Source organism: Centrocercus urophasianus, unplaced genomic scaffold (assembly GCF_019232065.1).
Source record: "Centrocercus urophasianus isolate 14NV4802_14NV808 unplaced genomic scaffold, USGS_Curo_1.0 seq_15, whole genome shotgun sequence".
In the NCBI taxonomy this organism is placed as follows: Eukaryota; Metazoa; Chordata; class Aves; order Galliformes; family Phasianidae; genus Centrocercus; species Centrocercus urophasianus.
Window position 1 is genome coordinate 2187496 of NW_024884697.1, and position 24665 is coordinate 2212160.

At 43.2% G+C, this 24665-nt stretch overlaps 1 protein-coding gene and 1 long non-coding RNA gene across 3 annotated transcripts in view; one reads left to right on the plus strand and one right to left on the minus strand.

Annotated features, from left to right (window-relative positions):
• MKLN1 (muskelin 1) overlaps positions 1-17159 on the minus strand; it is a 102611-nt gene extending 85452 nt beyond the window's left edge. For both annotated transcript variants that reach the window (XM_042815395.1, XM_042815394.1), the window contains exons 1-2: positions 17046-17159; positions 1304-1373 (exon numbers count right to left, since the gene is read on the minus strand). In XM_042815395.1, coding sequence (XP_042671329.1) covers positions 1304-1373; positions 17046-17137 — 162 coding nt within the window. In that variant the 5' untranslated portion in view covers positions 17138-17159. The remainder of the gene's footprint in view (positions 1-1303; positions 1374-17045) is intronic.
• A 297-nt stretch (positions 17160-17456) lies between these two features.
• LOC122158837 lies at positions 17457-23669 on the plus strand. The gene is made up of 3 exons (XR_006168310.1): positions 17457-17864; positions 18930-19122; positions 19341-23669. It is a non-coding gene; the product is annotated as an uncharacterized LOC122158837 (long non-coding RNA).
• The last annotated feature ends 996 nt before the right edge of the window (positions 23670-24665 follow it).

Consider the following 24665-nt stretch of genomic DNA (forward strand, 5'->3'; position numbering starts at 1 on the left):
ATGAACACCTTACATGAAAAACCCAGTCTAAAGCTACACCACAACCAACCTTGCCTTCTGAATGCATGAGAGCTCAAAGAAAAAAAGAAGAAAAAAAAACCACATGCTTTCTGAACAAAACAAGGTGAAGGATGGCACAGTTTGAGATGCAATACATGCTCAAAACCCATTACCCTCCAATCAATATGTAATAGACAGATTAGAACTGCTTCAAGCTATGGATGGAATTCCCATGCTGTTTAACAAAAAGATATATTTAAAAAAAGAAAAAAACAAAAAAACCCAAACAAGCAGTAGATGCAGATCAGTCATCAGAAGCAAGTTTACAACACTAACAGCACTGATAACATAGCTCTTCCTCCCTTATCAGAAAACACTTTCACAGACAACAGTATATAATACTATCAGTAAAATTAGGATGAAAGCCTTTCAGTTGGATGACATGACCCCACTGTGATACGGAGCTGCCAGTTGCACACATTTTCAATATACCTTCACTGCATAGCAGCAAGATTTACCTACAGGAAAAATCCAGAGACTTAACTCACAAGGAATATCCGAATTCCATGTACTTATTGTATGTACAGGTAAGTAGAATAACTTTGCATGAGAGATACTCTGCTGCACATCACTGCTTGAACTTTGGGACTTCAAAACCCAGTATAACAGATACAGGAGAAGCTGAGCAAATGGTACCACTGTAACCACTCTCTTTATGCTAGATCTGTGATGCTGTTATTGAAGGAAAAATCATAAGTTAACACATTAGTATACTTTTCCATTTAATCACACAACTTAATAATAAAAAGGCAAACAAGAAGCTAAGAATCAATACAAATTCTTTTTAATAAGGCGGTTAATCGGCAGACGAGGTGACTTTCACATCTATAAAGATTCCACGTTTCTAATGTGCTATTAAGGGAAACAAACACAAGCTCCTTAGATCTAGGATTCAAGGCCAGCAGTCTACAGCAGTTTCCAATAGTGCTGACAAAGGGGGACCCGCATGCCTCATTAGCAGCTTAATCTAACCATAAGGTTAGATTATTTCCAGTACGACCGTGATTTTCAAGGCTGAAATGCAGAACTCTTCCCCTACAGAAAACATTCCTTGAAAGATCACGAATACATTGCTGGAAATGCATGTCAATGGTACGTGAGGTATTTACATTTTAATGAACTGAGTAGGTAATTTATAAAGCCCGTCATTATAAACAGTAGCAGCCTATGCTTAAAATAAAAATGTAATTGTATGTTATGCAGTACAACACAGCTGTATACCTGCACAATTTCAGATGCTTACCTGGGGAGGATAATTGCTTTCAGAAGACCACCTCGAGGACTGATCATTGGGCTTGTCCACCAGAATGTTCCTTAAAAATGAAAAGCCAAAAGTCATTTAAGTACAACAAAACATGGCAGTTGCGTCTCCAGTAAGAGCCATCCAACACACAGATCAGTAACATTCTCATGCAACTAACAAAAATTTTCAGCAGAGATCAAGGTTCTTCTCCTCTAAGTAGAATTTATATTTATATAAATATATATATATAGAATTTAAATTTATATATATATATTTTTTAATTTTTAAATTCTACTCTCTTTTACAGGACTTATTAAAATACATCTCCAAGCCTCATTCACCTCTAGATAGGAGGAGACAAGAATTTTTCAATGAGGTTTAAAAAGGATAAGCAGTAAGACAGCAGGTCAAAATCTCTGCCTTACTAGGTGTGCCATACTGGAACAGAGCGAGTGGGCTGCTAACCTACTTAAGTTTTGCTGGTGCATAGAAGACCCACCCTGGACATGATGGGGGGTTGAAACTAAATGATGATCATTGTCCTTTTCAACCCAGGCCATTCTATGATTCTAAGACGACCATCTAACTCTCACCAAATTTGAACACGTATTTTTCATGAGCCACAAGTCTAGAACAACACACAAGAATCACATGTTCAATACTTCAGCCAACAAGATATATCTTAAATATTTCATACAGTGTGAGACCGTACAGCATTTAAGTAATTAACAAATTCAGAATAACGTGTTGGCTAACATGAAACAATTTCTTAATCATAATCCTCATGAAGGACCTCTCTTCATCTTTCCTGCATACTAAGGCTATCCCTCAACTCACCTCCCAGATGAGTTTAAAAACAAAAATATATATGTTAAAATACATAGTTATACCATTCCTCATGGGAAGAGAATGACAGCACCTGCTGGACAGGGCAAGCACAACTAACAATCTCACCAGCTCATAAAACCTATATGAAAAGGATAGAGCCATCAAAAGGCTCATGCCATCTACATCTGCTGTGTTGGAGGAAAACAACGCTGGTATAAAAGCTCAGAAGGGAAAGAGGTTAAGTTGGAGGTTGAGCATTAACAGACAAATTAACTCACTCTTTCCACATCGGGCAGAGCCAAATCAATGCACTACCAGTGATACCCAAGCAGTCCTGCACCATGAGGGACACGGCAAGGAGCTAGACAAGGTGACCCCTCCAAACACGTAAGAGCAGGTGGCTGCCTACTGGCTCCACAGAAGATACATCAGGATTTTGTACGGCATGGAACAAAATTCAAACTCCCTCTCCCGACAGTTCATTTCTATCACAACATGTCATTTAGCAACATCAGCTGATTTATGGACACATGCCCAGTGCAGAAAACACATCTAAACAGCTTACAGCCACACACTGCCCTCCTGTTCTAACCCATCAATACAGGAAAGATTGAGGCATCAGTCTGCACAATTATTCACTCAGCTGCAAACTCCAAGTTTGCAGCAAAAAGAGGCTCAACTCCAGAAGAAAACACAGCTACTGTCTTCCTTAATTACAACAGGGAAAAAAACAAACCAATTGAACAGAGAAAGATTTTGGATGCTGTTAAGATACACAGATTTCTAACAGAAGTTGCCAGACGTGCAGTTATGTCAGCACTAAACAACAAAGATTCATACCAACGGCGTCCTATGGCATGTCACGGGCAAGGCAAAATGACATTTAGCCATGTCTTAATACCTTTTGATAACCAGATAAAGTTACTTTTGAAGATTTGGATCTTGTACTGTAATACGTACTTAAGAGACAAATGAAGGCAGACCAAAAAAAGTTAATGCTGTATTGCTTTTCTCCTTTGGAAGCTTTAACTACATGCAAGAAACAATTCACCCTAGAGAAAAAAATATTATTTATAATGATATTACATTTGTTTAAACATTAGACGGTAGGCCCTTCATGCATTGAGCAACATTTGCAAGAATTGGCACTGTGACATGGTCAGATAATGCCCTGCTGGAAGGAGGCATTTTATAACTGGGACGAATCCCAAAGACCGTATTTTTAGAAGTAGATTTGTTTGCTTCTCCAGGTCGAAGATCAGCTTGCCACAGCCAATGAGGAGCTCATTCAGTACAACGAGACGAGAGAAATCCGTGCGCAGAGAGTAAAGAAATGGGAGCTCCCACAAAATTAATGCTAAAACAAAATTTTAAAGGGAAAGGACTATCACCAAGAGTTATTAAAAAAAGTTGAAAATACATAGGTGGTTTAATAAGATTAAACAAACGTTGAGGACAGAATTCAGTCTGCACAAAGTTAATTTACCATAGTGGTTTAGGAAAATTTATGGGCTCAGAAACTTGGAGGAATTCAAGCATTCCAGGAGTCCTGAGGCAGTAAAAAACAAACATCTCCTAGTGACAGATGCCTCTTGCCATGCAAAGCCCTTTTCTGCAGACAATGTTGAAATCTTAAACAGGAGAAGGAAGTTTTTTGCTTGGGGGTGGTGAGGCACTGGAACAGGTTGCCCAAGGAGGCTGTGGATGCTCCATCCCTGCAGGCTTTCAAGGCCAGGCTGGATGTGGCTCTGGGCAGCCTGGTCTGGTGGTTGGCAACCCAGCACATAGTAGGGGGTTGAAACTGGATGATCGTTGTGGTCCTTTTCAACCCAGGCCACTCTATGATTTTATGATCTCAGACACAGAACCTAAATTAAAACCTCTGAGAAACTTCTGAAATAAAAATTATACTGACTTGATGACTTTCAACACAGTTCTCACATGAAATTAAAGGTAGTGGCTCAAGGAGTTGCAAATACAAATGCCAATAACTTAGAGCATGCTTTCCCTATGGGGAAAAAAAACAAAGGAACTCATTAAACGTGGCCTGAGATAATTCATATTCATAAACTGTAGATACAAGATCTGGTCTAGCATAAATCTACAATACTGCCAAGAGTGACTATTCCATCCACTCATGCTTGATCCTCCTCCTTCCTCCACCAGCAGCTTTAATAAAAAAAATATATAAAAAAAAAAAAAAGAAGCATAAATAAATTTTCAGTCACAACCGTTCTCCAGCTTACCATTAGTGCCAGCACAAAAGGAAAAAAAGCTGACAGCAGCTGGACCAAGAGTCCCCACTGACATGAACTCTCAATACCACTCCCCTATAAGCTGCTAGAGAAATGAGTGCCACGGTACCTCAGCTGCTTTGTGGTGCTCTCACCTTTCACCCAAAAGCCTTATTTGCACCACCAGCAAGAACACATCCAAAAGCGGAACTGGTGAGCCTCAAGTCTTCAAACTAACTTCCTTCACAGCTATTTGCATCTCAGCTTTTACTGTAGGCACTCCCTTTGCCAAGTGAGAGAAGCAGATCGTTCTGGCTGCTTTGCGTAGAAAGCACTCTTGGCAGAACAAAATGGAAGTTTCTTTTTATTACCCATGCAGAGACTGCTCTTGCAAGTGCTGGAAGTAGATAACTTTTCCATTTAACAACCCAGATGCTGCTGTGTCCACTGTACGAACCGCTGGTTGATCTCCACTGAGATTACAGAGATGTCCCCGTGCCTGGTATTTCCAGAGGACTCCTCTGTGCAAAAAGCTCCGTGGTTTCTGACACAACAGTCACAAAGGGAGAGTTTTTCTTAGCTTTTGAGGAAGGGGGGTGAAAAGGGAGGAGCGAGATGACTTAGCAAAACATACAGCATCTTGGGTTTTCAGCTGATACAATTTGCATTCAACCTAAATATTTTCATAAAGGCTGCTATTAAAGAAACCGATGACTTTAGGAACAATTCCATCAGAATAAACAAATCCAAAACATTAGCTCTGCTTGGCACATTCAGAATTGCTCTTCAGAGAGCAGCTGTGCAGAGAAGAGCACGCACATATCTCCAAGAGGACTTGGAACTCAGACGTAGTTTTCTGCTAGAAAACCACTGAGGCAGCACACCATTAAACAGCAAGAAGGACGTGCAGTGCTAGGAAAACAGCATCACTGAAAGTCAACAAAGTACCTCCTTTAAGGGCTGCCCATGTCATAATTTTTTATTTTTTTTTTATTTTTTTTTCCTAGAACCATCTTAAAAAAGGCAACTTTAAACATGGATTCATTCCCTCAAAGTCCACTTCCCAGAGGACTAAGATGAGGTAGGCCAACTATTTCAACTATTGCACACATAGGGAACCACCAAACAGGCCAGCACAAAGCTGTGGCAGAGACACTTAACCAACTGGGGGAGGGCAATGCACAAAAAAACAAACAAACCACACGCATCCAAAAACAAACAAGTCCATCAAAACCCTATCCTTTACATCTATAAAGACCAGTATAATATTTTTTCTATACGACTCTCTCCAACTCCCAGAACCTCACTAATTAATTAATGCTGATTTCAAAGTACCTAGCTGCAATGTTCAAAAAGCAATACGCACCTACAGCAAGCGGTTCAGAAAAAAAAGCTTCCCAGATTTCATCATAAAGTTTTTCTCCTTTCTGTTGTATAAATTCACTCCTTAAAATGGCATAAATACATGAAAACATGAAAATGTCTTGGTTGGAACACACACAGGAGGGTCTCCTGCATAGCGAGACAAAAGATGCTGGAGGTAATGATGCACGTAAACGTTCCATTTAAGTACTGCATTGTTGTGAGATTTGCCAATTTAATGCTCAAATTTGCTTCCATCTCCTTAGCAGCCTTTTCACAAACACATCCAACTCGGTATAAATCTGCTTCTGTCAAAAGATAGATAGCTAAGTATAGCATATAAAAACCACTAACTTAGAACTATCACCCTACAGAAATGCGGTCATTGGATCACAGCTGACTGCACTGGACAACAGAACAGGCATCACCTGGCTCAGGCCTAGAAATAACTTCATTCAAATCAGTTTCTCAAACATATCTTTCAATTATTAGTTTACCTTTTTTTTTTTTAGCCATCTTTACATGTTGCCAACCCAAAGCTCTTACTAAAAAAGAAATACAAAATGACACTGTCGCATACACAGAACGTACTCCTCATCACCCCACGACCAACCAAGCCTCCTTGAAACAAAGCATTTCTGATTTGACAGTGCTTCTTCCTGACATGCCAGGAATTAAATGTTATCAATAGTGACTAAAACTGCAGCATTGTGGTGAATTCCCAATGAGTTATCAGAGTGCTGATAAACAACTTCTATCCCAGTGATACTCAGTAACCCAAAATCACAGGTGAAACTTTTGACTACATCAAGCAATGAGCAACTCAAATCCTTAGCAGCAAGAGGCCCCAGCTCCAGGTTCGTCCTGTCAGTTGCAGGACAGCAGAAAAACAAATGGGAGAAAAACCAAAGTCAGGCTTATTCACATATAATGGTAATCACTGGGACATCACATGTGACTACCAGCTTAATTCTTCCCAGCATTTACAGATTATACTTTTGATGAAACTAAGTGACAATGAACCTTGAAGCCTAAAAGTTTAAGGTTTGTTCTCTCTCCCAGCTAGATTTGGTTTTAAATCTAACAATAAATGTTGATAGATTACTTAAATAACAGAATTTTCCCACATACACAGTGCCTATTAAAAATAATAACTGCAGATGCTCAGAAACGACCCTAAACTGCACCAGAAAGGGTTTAGACCAGAAATCAGCAAGAGATCCATTCCTCATGTAAAAGATGGCCGGGCATTTGAACAGGCTGCCAGGGCACTGAGGAGTTCCCAGCCCTGAAGGTACTTAGGAGACGTGTGGACATGGCACAGTGATGGGACTCAGGAGGGTGAGGTTCATGGTTGGACTTTGTGATCCTAAGGTCTGTAATTAATTCTATGATTAATTATTTACAAAGAGGCAGTTTCAAATGATCAACTAGTGAGCTGATATCAGCGCACATAAGAGTATCTGGATGATGCATTCTTATACTTAAGAATTCATTTCTACATATCTAATATTCAAGGATGTTTGAAATCCAACCTTTCAGGCAATCCATAAAACTCTAGAGGAAGCAGCGTTGCATGCATGCAACCTAGGTGACATTCCTGGAGGTTCCCAGAACAGAAATAATCCCAGGCTTGATAAAAATACCAAGAATAGCATAAATTCTACCCACTGGTATTAAGGAAAGATGAGGAGGTTATGTCCTTCAGCTCACTGAATCTGCAATCAGGAGATGAAACACCATAGCTAGAATTTGTCAGAGTTTAAGACATCATCAGGCACTGCCAATTTACTACAAAGTTCCATTCTTAATTTATTTAAAAAAAAAAAAACAAAAAAACAACAACAAAAAAAAAAAACACTCACTTCTTGAGAAAATGGATTTTGGCTGCTACTTTGAACACGGATTTCAACAGCATTTACTAGTAAAGGCATAAAACATGCACTTTCCAAATCTTCCTTAGTATTGGCAGCATAGCACAGTAATGCTACATTCCCCCCACAAACCCTTCACAAGATGAGCAGAAAGCTACATCCAGCACACTTCTGAGTGAATCCCCTATGCTGCACTCTGGAAGGATCACAAACTTCTTGGTAGTGATTTTACTTAACTAATGCACAAATGGAAAAACATTACGCAGGCCAAGTAGCACGCTTAGATCTTCCATGACTTCACAGCATTGCAGCAATGCTCCTACGTGCCACAACACTTCGTATTTCCACTCGAAGGAGGAATTCAATAAAACAGACTGACTACACGTAAAGATATAAATTCACAGCGCCATAAACACATCTTTAATACTCATCAACACAGTAACTTCACACTCAGTAAAAAGCTCACCCAAAAAACGATGCCTGGAAAAGAATTTAAGGAAGACTGTGTTCAACAGAAGAGATTGAGCCCCTCATATCCAAACTACTGCCAAGAATTGAACTTTTTTTTCTTAAACTTAAATTCTGAGGGGAAAAAAAAGAAAAAAAAAAAAAAAAAAGCAGTTCCTCCTGATTCCAGGTGGAAACACATTCCCTGCGTTTGCTTCTTTTCAAAATCAAGGTTATCTCACAAATCATGCAACTCTACTCAGGGAAATCAGAAAATCATAACATTGGCCCAGGAAAATGAAGGAATATCAGTCTGTCAAGAACTGGTTATTTGGGGAACCGTGCTACAAATCAGAACCATTTGCCCCTAGTGCTACATTACAGAATAATTCCTTATTTTGGAGCAATATAAATGAATTCATGCTAAAGCATACAGGTTCCCAAGGCAGCACTAGTTCCAGGTTTGGCAGGCTCCAAAGCTGTAGCAGAAGGCAGGGTGTTTTGTTTTTTTTAGAAGACAGAAAGTGAAAGTTGCCCAGAGCACTCGGTCAGGAAGAGGAGGTGGGAGCTCATTCAGCAGTTCCTTACTCAGAGGTCAATTAACTGAATCCCAATTTTCTTCCACCACAGACTGCCTCCTGCAGCTCGGCAGCAGCACTGAGAACCCAGCAGTGGAAACCCAAACTGGGGAGGAAAGTTGGTGCATTCCAAGGAGAACACAAAATCCATCACGACCAACACACCGTTATCAATATTGTGCCATTTTCCAGGAACTGGAACACGGACCCACATTGCAGCAAGCTTTATTGAAGCATTGGCTTTTGCAGTTCAAATCCAGGCACGCAGGTTGCTATCCCCAACTCCAACAGCCATGCTTCTCAATTTAAATTGATCCAAGAAATAATTTCTCAAAGATACCATGCTGAGTGTTAAGTAATACCTAAAACTGTAACTACTTAAGGTAGCAAAGCACAGAACATCTTCACCACGGCCTTTCCTCCCAGCAGCTGCTATACTATTCAATTCAGACCCAGTTAAACTTACAAACTGTTCCTATAGAATTCTGCAGGCTGTAGGAAAATAAAATAATACATTCCCTTTAGGAGGTTTCTATTTACATGCAACTAAAACAAAGGAAGAATTGGCTTGTTCTGGAAGTTTAAAAGACGTGACCTTCACATCACTACTGACTGAATATACCACTTCACCTCAACAGAAAAAGTCTTCATCACATCATAAAATCAATTGTAGCATTAAACCTAACAGTGCATTTTAACACTGATTTGCTAAAAAAGATGAATGTGCAGAAGAAACAACTATATTCTTTGCCATTAAAAAAAAATCAGAATGTAGATGCTGGCTCAGCAATAACAACAGTTATCAAAGGAAAACATGCTTGAAATAGTATTTTACTCTTTAAGTGAGTAATTAGTAATCACAACCTAGAAAGCCTTCATTAAGCTTGCAGGATATAAAACCATACACAGAAGAAATGATCCATAATCTGATGAAGTTTATACCTCCAACAAAAACTTTACATTCTTAATGTTCCCCAAAAATGCCATCCCAGAAGAGGCGGAACTTCAAAGCACAGCAGGTAACGCCAGCTTCATCACATCACAATTAACAGTTTACCTTCACCATTCTGCCAGGGAACAAAACCATCCAGCCTCCTAAATAATGGCTATATTTTCACCGAGGCATAAAGAACTTCCTTCTTATTCTACAGCATTTGAGTTTTCACTCAGGAAGAAACTTCTGTAACAAGGTAACAGAGTTCTGATGTAAGGCATGAACAACTTTGTTTTGCAGTCATCTTCACTCTTTCACCTCTCCCATCCTCTCTCTCGCCACTCCATCTTCTCACCAACTTAAGCTTAATGCAGTCGGTGTGAAGGCAGTGATTTCCTACAGATATATTTGAGCTTTAAAGCATTCTATTTCAGCATCCAGAGAAAAACTCTAGGCTACAGAAGTGAGGAAGTGCCTACTAGGAAAAGAAATTCAGAAACATCCAGAAAAAACACAGAAACAAGTGAAAAAATCCTACTTCTAACAGGATCCTCAGAATCACTGAGGAGAACAGATTCAGCCAACTCACTTGATTCGTCAGCACTGGCATTCCTCTTTGCAGATGTGAGACTTATTGATCTACATTGCAAACACACCACAAGCACATAATTACAGACAGCAAGCAGGTGTGCCTGTTCATCTTCCAATATCTGCAGATGAAGCGACTGAACCAAGAAAGTGAACTGGCTAAATTAGAATGCTGAAGTGAAAATAAGAGCTGGCAATTTAAGTTGGGGGGGAAAAAAAAAAAAAAAAAAGACTCAGGCTTGTGGAAAAAAAAAAAAAAGCTGTGGTCCTACAGCTAAAGTGGAAATCATCACTGCTGCACAGCCAGAGTTATTTAAGAAACCAGGGAAGCAAGCACTATCATTACAGTTTCCAGTGTACGGATGATTAGCTCAGTTCATCCTGCCAGAAAAGCTCTACAGCACGCTTTGCTTGTCTGCAGTTTAGGCAGTTTTTAAACTGGTGAGACCTCAACAGAAGTCTTCAGCTAGTTACTGAAACAGCCCGGCAAGCAGATTAGGAAAAGCAAACCTTTGTGTTAGTCATGACTGACCTTAATTCAAGGGTGAGATCCTTCAAGGCTTAGATGCATCTATAAGATTTATGAACCTAAAAGATACAGACTCTGAATCATCAGTTTCATGTGGCAGGAGAAACTCTGAATCGTGTTTCACTAGCCATGAACATGTTTTTTTCTTGTTACAGAAATCACAAAGAACAGGGTTGTTGGAATCCAGAATTTTTTCAGAGGAAGGGTTGGATGCTTTGTTTCGAAATCTTTAAAGACTTCACCCAAAAAGTTTGCTATGCACATCCTCAGTACTTCTTATTAATGCTCTGGAATACCTTGAATTTGTACAGTACACCTTTGTTTCAGAATAAAGACAAGATAGCAGTAGACAGCTGGCTAGACTGAGCAGACAGTGATTGCCATACCCTTAGTTAAAAAGTATTCTTACCTTCAGGGGCTACCAGTCACCTAAACTTTACTACCCAAGTATCTTTTACTTTACTTTGCCTGATTTGATGAAAAACAAAGTTAGCAAAAAAAGAAAATGATTATTCTAAGTATATTGTAACAAATCAGCTGTAACTTTCTCGTTCCACTAAGATTTTTAGAGAAGAAACAACAGAGAAATCCACTCTTCAGCACTTGATGTAGTGCCACTGTCGAACTAAAAAAGACTGGGATTACTGCAGTAACTGAAGTTCATACCGAAATCATAACATCATAGAATGGCCTGGGATGGAAAGGACCACAATGATCATCCAGTTTCAACCCCCCTGCTATGTGCAGGGTCACCAACCAGCAGACCAGGCTGCCCAGAGCCACATCCAGCCTGGCCTTGAATGCCTGCAGAGATGGGGCATCCACAACCTCCTTGGGCAGCCTGTTCCAGTGCATCACCACCCTGTGTGAAAAAATTCCTCCTAATATCTAACCTAAACCTCCCCTGTCTTGTCCTCCTTAACATCCTCTTGTCCTGTCACTAAGTAACAACAACAACAACAACAACAACAACAACAACAACAACAACAACAACAAAAAAACAGGGGGTTGCAATGAAGAAGTGACTACCAGTTAGAAGGAGGCAGCTGATGAAATTTAATCACTGGCTTAGAAACTTACAATCTTAATAGCACAAGAATGTGATGCTTCTGAAGAGGTATCATACAGGAAGATGTGAGCAACAGGAATGGCATGAAGCTTTCCTCCTCAGGTGCACAACTTGCATAACAGTAAAAGAAAAAGAGGTTAAAAAAATGCTTGTTAGAAGCCATACTGCTGAAATCCCAGTTTAAAAGTGCCAGAAGGACCTGAGGACATTTGCCAACTACCACCATCATGAGTCAGGAATCTGATACAACCACAGACCTAGGGTACAGTAATAAGGCACTTCACAGTAGAGAAGGGCATGTAATTGCCATCGAGGAGGACACAGTAATACACATCCCTAATTCAACATAACAGGGAGCTTAAAGCAGAGCAAGTACACAAAACAGTACTAAAAAGAACAGGATAAAGTGCTTTTCTCAGAAAACAAAGAATTAGCTTTTGATTGAACAGAGCTCATATTACCTTCTATACATGGTTTAAATTGTCCCTGTCCAAAAAAAAAAAAAAAAAGAAAAAAGCAGCTGAGCTCATCACTTTCTGCAGGAAGTCAGAGGAGGGACAAGGGAAACCAGCGCAGGTCTCCCTCTGCCCATGCCAAATTACCTCCAGTACTCAGTGGTGCTGTTTGCACTTAATCGATGCCAGTGGTGGAGAAACCCTCAGGCCAGTCCTCGGTGAAACACTGGGAAGCCCTCCAACATGGTTTAGGTTAGATATTAGGAGGAAACTCTTCACACAGAGGGTGGTGAGGCATTGGAACAGGCTGCCCAAGAAGGTTGTGGATGCCCCTGGATCCCTGCAGGCATTCAAAGCCAGGCTGGATGTGGCTCTGGGCAGCCTGGTCTGCTGGTTGTTGACCCTGCACACAGAAGGGGGTTGAAACTGGATGATCATTGTGGTCCTTTTCAATCCAGGCCATTCTATGAGTCTATGGCTCCCCTCCTTTCAGGACAAACTGCAAGCAGGAGACTAAGGGTGTGACGAGGAAGCCTCACCTAACTTGCTGGGTTGAACATTTTCAACAGGCTGAAGCCTCTCAGCAGAAGACCAGTGTCTATGGAAATACCAGGTATTTCAAGGATGTATAACCAAGATGTTATAATTTGTATAACCAAGATGTTATAATTTGTATAACCAAGATGTTATAATTGCAATATAATCAAGAAAGTAAGGCAAAGCAGACAACGATCACAAAAGAGAATAAGTGGAAGAGCTTACCCTTGGGTTGAGCTCACCAGAAGATACCAAAAGAGGAGATCTCCAGAAGAGATCCTTCCCCTCTGGTAGCCAGCTCTTAAATAGGTCCAGGAAGGGTGGAGCCTGGCTCCACCCCTTCCGGCAGCGCAGGTGAATTGCCTTCACCTGTGCTCCTCTGGCTGACTCAAGGCTCACCTCAGGTGATCAATCAGAGGTTCAGGCCGTGACTCAGCAGTTCCCATACAAAGGACAAACTTGCTCTTGAACCAGTTTTCTTCCCAAAGGCACAACTTGCTTGCTCCCACATGCAAACTGAACGAGACACCAGACCAACTCTTTCAGTTCTACCCACTGAGTTCTGAAGAAATTTCCAGGTCAGCGTAGCTGCTGGAAATTGATTTTCCAACAGAGCAACAAACACTCCAGCAGCTTGAAATACAAAATTAAAGCCATTCTTTCACAGATTCTGGAAGCACAATTATCATTTGACATTTGGAAATGTCTTTGCAAATGCACGATGAACGCAGCACTGCTAACACAGCCACACTTTGGTTCAGCACTAACCAATCCCTCAGTACCCCAACACAACAGAAATGAAGTAACTATTTACTGAAATAAACTTTCTGCACCTTAAAGAAAAGTGGCGTTTTCCAATAGGCCACTGATCCTGATGTAAATAGGATAAGAAAGTCTGAAAATCACTTTTTCCTTTTTCTTTTTAAATGAAGAAGAACAGTTAAGTGTTTTCAGTGTACTGACAAGTTTCTGTATCAGTTCAGCATCTGATAAGCAGATGCAGTGTAAGCCACTAGACAGTGCTCTTCCCTGGGAAGTGGTGACAAAAACTTTTCATCTCATACCTTCAGTTTTTTGCACTTGAAACCATACAACTATTTAAAGAGTATGTTTAAATCATACTTAGTTAACATGGAACATGGGTAATTTACTTTGTTTCCCCTCCACAAGCACTTTACTCACAATGCCACAGCAGCAGTAAGCATCCTCCCAATTATAAGCAACATATTTTATGAAGTATTCCTACACAGATTATGGCTGAAGACTCTTCCAGTTCAAGTTTAAAGAGATTTCTTCTTAGCTATGCTTTCAAACTTATTTCAACTAGGATCTAACTAGAACTCCCAGTATCCTTCCTGAACAGCACGATTCTGATCCGCATGTTAAACAAGATGACCATTTTCAGCCTTGTCTGCACATTTCTCCTACAGTACATTATGTTCCTTTATCATCAATTTTAATGTTTCTCATCTTCACTCTACTTCCAAACATTCACTCTCCTGTATGATTTTCTTCGTAAGCTTCCACCTTATGAGAATCTTATCTTCAGTCACAGGTCAGAGCTTTCTCTTTCCATTTGAGATCACATTTAAACTCCCTCCTAGAACATGGGAATCAAACACCAACAGACAGCAAGCAAAAACCAACCTTTCTTAAGGGCCATTTTCACCATAACCCTTGGCCTGCTATTGTCAGTGCTGATGAGATGGTGGCACCCAAGCAAAAGGACCAGTGCACCTCACATTAAGGTCCATAACCCCACTGCTGAACAATGCTCAGAAGCCTTTTCAACTGTTTTTAATGATAAAGACACTTGAATGCTGTCTTAAAAAACAGCCAAATGCAAGGTCATGCATTTGTAAAACACAAGCCCTACCAAAGGAAACAGAATTGTATCACAGATTGCAATGACATTAAGGACTTTGGGCAGCACTGAAGAGGCCACATGAACATTAATTCCTAACAAGAGTCTGCAACAAAAGAAAAAAAAAAAAAACAACCTAATGGGAGTCTTGGAAAGGAATATCAAGGAGAAAGAGAGTACTGCCTTTTTATATAGCACCAGTGAGATCAATAAAGGACTGTCACCCTTCCACTCAGGGGCCAACAATTTATAACAAGTACAATCACGGACCTGAAAAAAAAAATGCCTTACAGTCTTTTAAGGGAAAAATGGATTACTTAGTTATCACAAAAAATAATCAGTGAAAATCCAGTTTTTCTTAATATCTAAGCAAGCAAGCATACTTAAAGATACAACTGCTGCAAGTTTAGCCAGAGAAACTTTTGTTCAAGTCTGACCTCATTTAAGCAAGCAGAGATAATCCATAAAAACTAACAATTAACAAATATAGCAACAATCTCTTGTTAAAACTGGTTAACAAAGTTATTTTAATCAGAGATCGTTAAATTCAGGGCCATCAATCATCAGACAAAACTCTAAGCCTGCATGTCTGAGGTGCCCAAACAAAGTATTCCTTACTGTCCTCCAGCACTGGAGCTGACATGACAGAATGGTGGAAAAAAAAAAAAACATTCAAGACCACATTACATTCATTACAAACTTCACTTCCAGCACAATCTGATTACTCTAAAACACAACTGCTTGCTCACAGAGCTCAAAGTCATAACAAAATCGAAACAAGCTGGCACCAGGTGATCCCCTTCCCCCAAAACCACGCATAAATCACAGGTGATCATTGCACAGTGTTTACCACACTGCCAGCCAACAGGGATTTCAGGGGTCAGGGCCAGGAGACGAAGCCAGGTTGCCAAGAAACACATTGCCACAGGGACCTGACATGCCCCAAACCTGCAGGACAGTGTTTGTGCAGGGGGAATTGACTTATCCTTCCCTCTGCATCCTGCTGACCAGTCTCTCCACTGCATGATGCTGAGCCCAAAACTGGGGGGGGAAAGGTTGCATCTCCTTTCCAGGCCACCTCCCTTACCCATAACAGATGACTGCTCCCCTCAGCCTCCCCAAAGACTGGTGTCTCAATGCATTCCTCCTACCTGCTCCAAACAAGTTCAGCATCTCACCAGACCTGCATGCACATCAACCCCTCCCTACATACCCCTCAGGGCAGGTACTCATCCCTTTCCCCACCTGGCTGATCCCCCACCATGCACACAGCCCCTTTAAACCTGTTGACCACCTCCTGTTCCTAAAAATCCTAAACTGCTGACCACCCCTCCAGAACACAGGACACCCTCCAGACATGCTGAGCACCACTCCCACACACAGCCCCCACAAACCCTACTCACTATCTCTCCCCACATACACAGTCTCCCAAAACTTCTGACCAACATTTTACCTCAGATTAACCTCATCCCCCCAGACATCCTCAAGCATGATAAACACTCCCTCCCACACAAACTGCCCCTCCCTTATTGAGTACTCCTCCCCACAGACACAAACCCCCAAAATCTGATTTCCTTCCCCACAGATGCATCAGCCCAACACCTACGGGCTTATGGAAATCCTTCCTCACATACTCCCCCCCAAATAAACTGACATTCTCATCCACACAGCCCCCCAAACCTGCTGAGGATCCATCACCATATAGTCTTCAGACCACCATTCCCCTTCACACACAGCCTCTCCAATACTAACCATCTCATTCCCATAAACGCAAAACTCCTGAATGCTGATGAGCACCCCTCCCCACACACACAGCCCCTCTGCCCCCAAAATCTTTGGGCCACCACACCCACACTCATGCAGTCCCCCAAAAGAACTTAAGACCACCCCCCCCCCTCCACACCCCGCCCCCCCAGAACCTCTGGGCCACCATCCCTTCCATATAGAGCCTTCAGAACTCCTGCGCCCTCCCAAGGGCACACTCCCCCATAAGTGACCGCTCTCCTCCAAACACACATCCCCCCCACACTGACCATCTTCCCCATTCTCAATCCCCTAATTCTAACCCTCTCCCACACACACAGTCCCAGAAAAGCTAATCGCTCACTCTATCAACACAGACCCATCCCTAAAACGACCATCTCCTCCATTCTAAGACCCTCAAACTTAACCCCCTCCTGCACCCACAGCCCCCACACAAACACTCTTATCATCACGCTCCCACAGACATCCTCCCCAAAACCCTCTGACCACCACACACCTCGCCCTCAAAAGCTCCTCATCCCCTCAGATTCCACCCCCCCTCTCCACACCAGGCCTACACCAGGCCTACCCCGCCTCACCCTCCCAACCAGGCCCAAACACTCACTCCGCGATCCTTCCCGCCTCCTCCCCTCACCCCCACAAGGCCCTGTCAGCACGCCCAGCACGAGCCCGGACTCACTCGGGCAGATAGGTAGAGGAGAAGCTGCTCCAGCGATGCAAAGTGTAACCCAGCACCCGGCTCTCGGGGCCCGCCGGCCCCGCAGCCGCCATCTTGTTGTCAGCAGCGGCCGCCGCGGCCCCGGCAGCGACCGCGGGAGGGGCGGGGCCGAGCTCTTAAAGGGACCGCGCGGGTGGCGGGGCAGGGGCTGTGGGGCGCCCGAGTTGGGCTGTGGTGTGATGTGAGGGGGACTTTATAGGTCGTGAGGGTTGTGGTGCGTCTGTGAGGGCTGCAGTGGGTTATTAGGAGCTGTAGGGCTTGGGGTGGGGTGTAATTTGTGGCTGCATGGTTGTGTGGGTGGGCTATAGGGTGTGGCTTGGTGGGGGGCTGCGGTGGGTTTGTGGAGCTTTGAGCGGCACTTTGGGCTCTGGGGGTGTAATTTGGGGGCTGTGTTTGTTTTGGGTGCCCCGTAGGACTGTAGTGAGCTGCATGAAGATGTCCTGTGGGGCTGTACTGGAGCGTTGGGGTTGTAGGACCTGAAGTGGGATGTAATTTGGGGTTGTAGTGGTGTGAGGCTATGCCTATGGGGCTGTGGGACTGTGAAGCCCTGTGGGGTGGCATTGGGTAGTGGACACCGTAGAGACTGGGATAGGACATGGATTGTGTCTGCAAGGCTGTACAGAGGCTGGCGGATCCATACCAAGGGGCTTTAGGGGATGCTCTGAAGGGCTGCAGTGGATTGTAGGGTCAAGGGGACACTCCACGAGCTGTGTGGGGAAGGGGCTGAAGCAAAACCCAAGCATGATGTGACTTCGTCCAGCTCCTGCACTGATCCCTGTTGTGAGTAGCTCAGCTCTTTTCTCTTAGTCTGTTTTATTATTTGTATTTCACCACATAGCTCTGTACTTCGTAAGTATCAGAAGCAGCTTGTTTTGACAGTTCTGTCAATTTCAACATGTTTTTGTTGTTGTTTTCCAAAAAAGGAACTGGAGCAATCAAAGTCACCATAAATGACTGTAAATATATAAACAAGAGTTAGTAATGAGTGAAATAAAAATGAGCTAATGGAGTGGTACCCAGATTTAATGCTTGACCGACAATTTGCAAGCAACTGGAAATTCAGTGGAAGGTACTATAATTATTGAGGTTATTGGGCTTCTTTTCTTGGCTTATTGTCTCTTTTCTGGTCCATACCACATCTCGTCTGAATGCTCCATGGAAAGGTTACCTGGAGATCCAGACTGTGGGAAGGAGCCCGAGTGGTTTCCCGTGCCTTGTGCACTGTCATATTTAATAACTTTTTTCTTTTTTTTTTCCTTCTGAATTCTACTGAATAGCATGTATTTAATCACTTCATCTATTGCTATCAGTGCTGCTGAATGGTTCTCCAGCAGTGCTAAGACCTCTTCAGGTTTACACTGCAGTCCCTGGTTTAGAGGGATGCTCACATTGTGATCTCTGTTTGATGCCATGATGCTTTTCAGTGCTTTTTCCTGCCACATGAATGGACCTGAAATCCCAAACACACGTGTGATTTCCAAGTGTGTAAATTGGAGATTTATTGATGGTTTCTCTGACTGAGATTACTGTATGGGGGTTTGTTTGTTTGTTAGTTTGATTTTTGGTTGAAATAAAATTGTTCCATCCAAAACCCCCACCAAAGTGAAGGGATGACTTGAGGAATCCCTGGAGCGGTTTTTGGATGCTTGAGGATTAAGAGGAGATATTTCAAGATCAGGGACAAAACCAAAACTAAAATAACAAGAAAAACACCAATAAGGCGACAACAAATAAACAGCTGTCAGTTGGAAATGACAGATTGGAGGGATGTTATCAGACAGGAGAGCAAAATGCCTGGCTAGATTAAATTAACACAAGGATTTTTTTTTTCACCATTTATTTTAGGAAAGCAAGTGAGAGTGCTGCAACAAAATCTGGCTGAGGATGAAACATTCTTGCAGCAGCCTTGGAGGCTGAACGTCAGCTGAGGATCTCAAAAGTGAGGAGGAACAGCAAGTGCTTTGTCTCAAGACCCTTTTTTGGGACCTGAGGGAATGGTGCTTCTACTGCAGCAGCACAGCAGAAACTTGCATGCGAGGTACCATATTCCACAGCTCTACCTTTGCTGCTGCACTAACAAGGTTTTTTGAAGTTTGAGGTCTTAATGTGGCATTTAAAATTTCACTCACCCAAAGCCTCCGTTTATTTGTTATTTTTTTCTTTTTCTTTTTTTTTTTTCCCCTTGCGATTTACCACAAGAATATTAAAGGAAATAGTTTACTGTGGATCTTGCTAATAATATACTCCCTCCACCAGGAGAAAATATTCTACCTTGGCATTTGGAGCCTCACTAACAAGCAGCCAGAGAGGAGCGATGCCATATAAAACTGTAACCTCTAAATATGAAATTTTGGAGATCGCAATGAGCGGCGAGTGCCAGCTCCATGCCGGCAGCAGGGAGGAGGCAGAGGGAACGCCATCAGCTCATTACTCGCTGCTGCACAGAGCACATAGCCCCAGGAGTTTCTCTGCCCAGTGTCCTGTTACCACTTGAATCAAGATGTGAATGCCAAGCCAGCTTATTTTTAGCATGATTTGGACCTAAAGAAGCAAACGCTGGTGAAATACATAGTACTGACAGCTCTGGAAAATCTTTATTCATCTGCAGCACAGGAAGCAGGGAAGGATGCAAGAAAGCAAAGCAATCCCAAGCTACAAACGAAGTTTCCCTAGCACTGCACAGATCCTGGCAGTAGCTGGGAGAGGGTTTTTCCACGCTAAGAGCAGGCCTGGCACGGCAGGGAGGAGTGCGGTGTGCCGCAGATTTGGACAGCCTGCAAGCCTCCAGCTGAGCTCACTGCGTCTGTTGGAGCTCAACTGCAGCAGCAGTGGGGCTGTAAAAATGGGAGAGACTCGGAAAACTTGAGTATCTGAGCCCTGCTCTGCTAAGCTCTGTGAGTTTACTGTGTTAATACAACATTGGCTCTGTGCAAATGGGCGGTCCAGTGGTACTGATGCTGCCCTGTACCACCTCTAGCAGTCACTCAGACCCTCTGCTCTGTGGAACAACCCAAAAAGAGGACACTTATGACACAACCATCATGCCAAGCAGGCATGTTTCTATCCACGTCTCTTGGGTCACTGCTGAAATCCTCCAGTGCCTTTAGGCATCTGCAGGACCTGAGCTGGCTGGGGACTTGTAGATCCCTGCAGGCAGCAGTTGGCTGGAGTGGAGATGGGGCCGTGAAGGGGAGCAGAGTAGCAAAAATGGGTCCCTTCGGCTTTTGGGGCACAGCTAGGAGGTCCCTGGATGTGTGCCGGGAACAGTAGCTGGGGTTGTTGAAGGTGGACCACAGGAGATGTCCCTGCATTTCTCTGCCAGGAGGATGCACACACAGTGTTAACACGCTTGTCATCAGTAGGTCTGAAATCTAACCACGGACAGCTCAGGGATCTGACAATTGTTTGTGTCTGCCTCGAGACAAATATCTCATTGCCCCCTTTGCAAATTTGCTCCTCTGCTGCGTGTGTGTTTCGAGTTTCCTCATGCAAAACCTGCGTGGGTGTTTGGATATGTAATGAGCACATAGTTCAGGATGAAAACAAGTTGCCTGGAAGAGCCAAGTAACGCCAAAAAAATGAAAGCAATACAAACAACAACATGGCACACAGCCATACCAGCTAGACCGTGGGCCAGCCGGATCTCACGTACTCTCCGGAGCTGCAGAGCCGATCAGCTGTTGGAAAAAGGGACCTTTAAAGACAAGTGAGAGGAAATAGCATTGGCAGTGCAGGTCACAGCATGTTTCCTTCCAAAGCAGGACAGAGCCAAGGACATGAGGCAGAGCTGTAACATTCGGGGTCTCATTGCTCAGCAAGTCAAAAACCTCCAGTGGGTTGTAGTTGTGTAAGTGCCTATTGTTTTCTGAGCAGAATCAGAGCACTGGTCTGATTGGGTATTGTCACAACAGATTTTGGCAATGCTTGCTCACCTAAGTGAGCTCCCTCTGCAAAATGAAGCCCTGGCTTTAACTCAGTGCTCCGTGTTGGGGAAATAAACCTGCCTGCCTACACAACTCTCTGACTGAAGAGTATCTTCCAAGACCTCCCATAGGAACTTTGAAGAAAAGCACCATTAGCCTATGGACCAGAGCAATTCCAAAAAATTCCCTGAAGTGGCCTCACTAATTATTATCTCATTTTGGTAATGTGAATGAGGAAAAAATAGTGGTGAAGCTGTTTTGAAATGCATTTTCTGCAGAGCCTGAATGAATTTCAGTATAGAAAGGGGGGTGAGAGCAGGCCTCAAAGACAGGTTACGTAATTTTTCCCTTGCCCTCATCCATTTGGAGCAAGGGACCATCTGTACCTCCTTATAATGCAGAGAAACAGTACTTCTTTCAGCATAAGAAAATAGGTCTAGTTGTGTAGACTCTGAACTAAGCATCTGCTCTAGCCCATTCACTTAAATACCTGTCTGAGAACTCTTCACCAGCTCTTAGCGCACCTGTTCATTGGTTAAAGGCTTGAATCAGTGAAATCTCACTGGCAATCTGGAAGGTTGAAAGGGGCCTTAAATACCAGAACTTCCATATGCATATTGGCATTTTTCTTTGCATAAATGCCAGCTTTAAGAGGCTTGTTTTACAAAGCACAAACACAGTTCTATGATGATTTTTTTTTTTTTTTTTTTACATCAAGGTCAGTAACTCAGCTTCATTCATCAGTCTCCAGCTGCAAACATGTCCCAGACAATGGAGGAGAGTGAGCCAGGAAGTGCCGTTTAAGGGGATGTGAGTGGCTCTGAACTGCACTGGGGAAAGAGGATCTTGGTGCCCTTGTGCACTTGGCCCTTCACGAACTGAAATAGGGCGCTTGAGGGCAGGAAAAGCTGCTTAGGTGGCACAAATAACACTCGCACTTGGTGAGCTTCATTAAAGGCACCTCTCAAATGTCACCGCTGTGCTGTCGACTCTGGTGTGATGCAGCCAACATTGTGCTCCTCTCCACAAAGGCAGTGAGCGCTCTTAGGAAGCAGACAAGATAATCTCAGCTAAAAATACTTATTCTTCCCCTGGGAGGTGCATGCATCCTGTGCACGGTGCTCTCACGGCGACGTGCTTGCACACCCAGTGCACTCTGCTCATCTTTCACTTCCGTGCTTCTCCTCCTTCCAAGTGAAGCGCTTGGGCATTGTGATTAGTGCTCTGAATCACCCAGAGAGGATGCTCCGTCCTGTGTTTCAGATGCAAAATGTGCCTTGGAATTCAATTGTTGCTATAGTGCTGTAATTACACATTTTATGGAGTAGTTAGTCAGAATGGCTAGAGCTCTTGTTATTAGGCTTGGACTCCTTCTGCTTTATTTTAAAGACCTCTCTGATAAAGATCTACTCTCTGCATTAAAAATAGTTTTTTTCAGCTTTTGTGTCCCTTCAAATGTAGCCACAGTTCATGGCTGAAGGAAAATAGGTCCCCAGCCATGTGGAGGGACAGAGTTTGTAGCATGCTTTTTGCAACATAGGGGTTATGGTGCTCTGGCTTTTGGTGCTCCAAAATGTTCCTCAAAGTCAGCTGCAATGACAACAGCTGAGTACTTCCAGGATTCGGGAGTTCTTGAGCACTGATCTCAGCGACTTTGCTGTCTGTGGTTTGGAGAGGACTTGCACAGCCTGCTCAGGGCACCCATACCAACCAGGATCGTCTTCTTCCCTTCAGCAGTATGGAGGAAGTGGACTCTTTGGATGCTTCTTCTAGAAGATGACAGCCTACCACAATGGGACACGGTTTTGGTGAGGATGAATCCCTGTACCAAGGTGTTGCTGTTCTTATACCCACTCTAGAAGAAGCTCAGCAGTATTGCAAGCAGCTGAGATAAGCAAGATAAGCACCATCCTTGACATCCCTACTCTGGTCAGCAGGGATACTCACCACCCTACACCATAGGGTTGGCCTTTCCCCTGTTAACCACATTTTCTGCCCAGGTTTCCCTATCTGGAGAGTGGAGCTAACTGCTTAATTGCCTACTTTCTAAGGAGTCAGGCAGGATAATTAGCTAATGTTTGGGTAATGCGTCATAGGGTAAGAGTGCTAAGTAGTATTACTGTCAGCAACACAGTGGGAAGTGAAGAACTCAATCTTGTTTTTCAGTCGGGAATGTCACGGTCTTCCCTTAAGCTCATTGTTCACATTGATTGCTGAGGGCAGGGGACTTGGGTGAAAAGTTTCAAGGAGGAGAATGCCAAGGACAGCAGAAAGCTGTTTGCAATCCAGGAGAAGAGCTATGAGAATAGCTTGGTGTGCTTTGGAAAGAGAAAACTGAAAATGATGACAAAGGCAGGGAACACGCCTGGGGCAGCACAGAAAGGACTCGTGTCTGTAAGCTTAATTATTCAATAGCAACATCCTCTGAGTCATAAAAGTGCATCGGGGAAAGTTTCTTGTGTTGCATTTGTTGCATGCATGCAGCACTGTGGGAAGCATGATACAGAAACCCATCTAGCTCTCCCTGGGGACTGAAGTAGACTCAACCTAAAAGAGATTTAGCATCTTTAATTTCTATTATTCTGCAAATTACGTTACAGATGAACTTTAAACCCTTCTCATGTCCGTTGATCATAATTGATGAGATTTCAATTGTGCCTCCTTGAAGTTAAACATCTGAGAGACACTTTGCTTAATAGTTTGCCTTTCAGAGCACTGCATTAGCTCCCTTGTGCTCCAGTCCGCTTAATTTACAGCGAGTGCCCAAAAGTGGTGCAATTAAGGAAGGAATCTTGGGCTGAAGCTCTCGATGCTTTCAAATGACCAGCAGACCCTTCAGCGCTGGCTTGTTTTTACCATAGCTGGAACAACACCTTCCGTGACTCACTCTTAATTATTCTCTGGATTCACAAACAAATGTTTTTAACCTCTTTCTGTTGTATCTGAGAATAATTAAACTCTCATCTCTGTCTCTGAGCAGTCCTGGAAACATTGCTGTGATCTGCCGTTCCACTTCTGTGAGCCTGACTCCTTGGCTTTCTGGCCCCACCAGAGAAGCATATCCTTCTTCTGCATCTTTTCTAAATGAGCTGACATTTTTCACACTTTCTGTTTATTTTCTTGCCCTGGAAACAGTCCTATGCTTTGATCTATGCAAAAAAGATGTCTTTTCCAGAGAGGTTGCTGGGCTTTCCCTGTTTCCTGTCAAGTGGCCAACCGCAGGCCACGTGGAGAAGATGCTAGCTTCCTTTTCTTCTTCCCAGTATCAGTAAGCCAGCTGCAGACCATCTCAGCAGCTCTGCACCCTGCACAGGTGTTTCTTCAGGCAGGAGGATAGAGGGAAGAAACAGAGATGGTGCGGAATCAACCCTCTCCACCATTTGCATTCCTACATCTTTGCGAGCTTTCCATCAGGAGTAATGTTTGACCCTTGGGAAAGCAGAGCAACCTTTTGTTTGCCATTCCTGATGATATGAAAATCAGCAGACACACTGCTGTGATGAGTCGCCCACCATGAAACGGTCACATGCCAAACACCGCCCCATCCCAGTGCTCCCCAGGGAGAGTTTGTGCCCAGTCTCAGTTTCTGAAGTCCTCAAAAGCCTGCTTTATCCTAGAGAACCACTTCCTGTTGTGTCTGTTCCTGTATTTGTACTAA